The 2,599-nt window shown below is 49.4% G+C and overlaps 1 protein-coding gene across 1 annotated transcript in view; it reads left to right on the top strand.

The window, feature by feature from the left end:
• The window catches only part of LOC111977503 (nuclear prelamin A recognition factor), a 25,914-nt gene that overhangs the window by 13,254 nt on the left and 10,061 nt on the right, over positions 1–2,599 (top strand). The window contains exon 5 of the mRNA XM_070448214.1: positions 184–366. Within this exon, the coding sequence (XP_070304315.1) occupies positions 184–366 (183 nt within the window). The remainder of the gene's footprint in view (positions 1–183; positions 367–2,599) is intronic.

Below are 2,599 nucleotides of genomic sequence, written 5' to 3'. Positions count from 1 at the left end.
GCGTGTGACTTAGTACAACACAGCGTCTGACTTAGTACAACACAGCGTGTGACTTAGTACAACACAGCGTCTGACTTAGTACAACACAGCGTGTGTGTGTGTGAAATATATGTGTGTGGTACATTCATAGGCATCTACCAGATGAATCATTGTCTTCCCCTCCCTCTCTGCTTCCCTCTGTAGGAGTGCAGTATGTGTTTGATACCACTCTAGCTGCAGGCTTCAGTATTCTGGAGAGCCAGAGAGAATTTGTCCAGAGGTACCGTGATAACCAGGCCCTACCCATGTTCACCTCCTCCTGTCCAGGTAATATTTACACCTTTACATATTTACAGTGTAGGGAGTCATTGAACCATCTAAACCGCTGTGAAATATAATTTCCATAACAAAAAATATAGTGTTTCCAGCTGTTTGAAGCTGGTGTACAAAACCGAAAGTAAAAGACACAAAAATGAAACTTAATAACAGGAAGCATAGAAATAGTGCGCATAGAACAGATCTATCGCTTCTTAGACTTGCTTTCCATGAGAATGACAGATCTATAACTCACATTTCTATGTGAAAATTATCAGGTCAATCAAAAAGTGACATTGCAGCTTTAAGCTACAGGTATTAATCAAATCAAATGTATTTATAAAGCCCTTTTTACAGTAGCATATGTCAAAGTGCTGTACAGAAACCCAGCCTAAAACCACAAACAGCAAGCAATGCAGATGTAGAAGCACGGTGGCTAGGAAAAACTCCTTAGAAAGGCAGGAACCTAGGAAGAAACCTAGAGAGGAACCAGGCTTTGAGGGGAGACCAGTCCTCTTCTGGCTGTGCCAGGTGGAGATTATAAGAGTACATGGCCATTACGGCCAGATTATTCTTCAAGATGTTCAAACATTCATAGATGACCAGCAGGGTCAAATAATAATCAGTGGTTGTAGAGGGTGCAACAGGTCTGCACCTCAGGAGTAAATGTCAGTTGGCTTTTCATAGCCGAGCATTCAGAGGTCAAGACAGCAGGTGGGGTAGAGAGAGAGTCGAAAACAGCACGTCCGGGACAAAGTAGCACGTCCGGTGAGGACGTCAGGGTTCCATAGCCGCAGGCAGAAAGTTGAAACTGGAGCAGTAGCATAACCAGGTGGGTTGGGGACAGCCAGGAGTCATCAGACCATGTAGTCCTGAGGCATGGTCCTAGGGCTCAGGTCCTGCTGGAGGAGAGAATTAGAGGAAGCATTCTTAAATTCACACAGGACACCAGATAAGACGGGAGAATTACACCAGATATTACAGACTGACCCTAGCCCCCTGACACAACAATACCCGGCGCAAAACCAGCTGGTAGCGTCACACACGTAATGAACGAACAATACCACACACAGACATGGGGGGAACAGAGGATAATATACACGTAGAGTAATGAGGGGATGTAAACCAGGTGTGCGGGAAAACAAGACAAAACAAATGGAAAATGAAAGGTGGAGCGGCGATGGCTAGAAGACCGGTGACATCGAACGCCGCCCGAACAAGGAGAGGGACCGACTTCGGCGGGAGTTGTGACACGAACTGATATTTTTCCGACAGATAAGATCTAAACCAGGCAAGAACTTGTCCGTGTAGACCAATTAGGGTTTCCAATCTCTCCAAAAGAATGTGGTGATTGATGATGTCAAAAGCGACACTAAGGTCTAGGAGCATGAGGACAGAGCCTTGGTCTGACACCATTAAAAGGTAATTTACCAGTGCAGTCTCAGTGCTATGATGGGGTCTAAAACCAGACATTGCGCGTTTCATATACATTATTTGTCTTCAGGAAGGCAGTGAGGAAGACAGTTTTTTTCATTTTTTTGTTGAGGAATGGGAGATTTAATATAGGCTGATAGTTTTTACATAAGGGTTGGACCCAGCTCCCATTTGAAAGTAGAGACAGCTGGGCTGGGAGGGAGCGAGACCGAGACGGGAGGGAGAGAGACCGAGACGGGAGGGAGAGAGACAGAGCTGGGAGGGATGGAGGGAGAGAGAGAGACAGAGCTGGGAGGGATGGAAGGAGAGAGACAGAGCTGGGAGGGATGCGGGAGAGAGACAGAAGCTGGGAGGGATGTAGGGAGAGAGCACGAGCTGGGAGGGGATGGAGGGATGAGAGACAGAGCTGGGAGGGATGGAGGGAGAGAGACAGAGCTGGGAGGGATGGAGGGAGAGACAGAGCTGGGAGGGAGAGAGGGAGAGAGACAGAGCTGGAGGGATGGAGAGAGGACAGAGCTGGGAGGATGGAGGGAGAGAACAGAGCTGGGAGGGATGGAGGAGAGAGACAGAGCTGGGAGGGAATGAGAGAGAAGAGCTGGGAGGGAGGGAGGGAGGGAGAGAGATATGCTGGAGGGATGGAGGGAGGAGCTATGGCTGGAGGGAGGGAGGGGAGGGAGGGGAGGGAGAGAGCGAGAGAGAGCTGGGAGGGAGGGAGAGAGAGAGCTGGGAGGCAGAGAGATCTGGCTGGGATGAAGAGAGAGCTGTGTGGGGGGAGGGAGGGAGGGGAGAGAGGAGAGCTGGGAGGGAGAGGATATGGCTGGGATGGAAGAGAGAGCTGTGTGGGGGAGGAGGGAGGGAGCTGGGAGGAATG

Source organism: Salvelinus sp. IW2-2015, linkage group LG18 (genome assembly GCF_002910315.2).
Source record: "Salvelinus sp. IW2-2015 linkage group LG18, ASM291031v2, whole genome shotgun sequence".
In the NCBI taxonomy this organism is placed as follows: Eukaryota; Metazoa; Chordata; class Actinopteri; order Salmoniformes; family Salmonidae; genus Salvelinus; species Salvelinus sp. IW2-2015.
The sequence above is the reverse complement of the archived record's forward strand: the minus strand, read 5'-3'. Positions and strand labels throughout refer to the sequence as shown.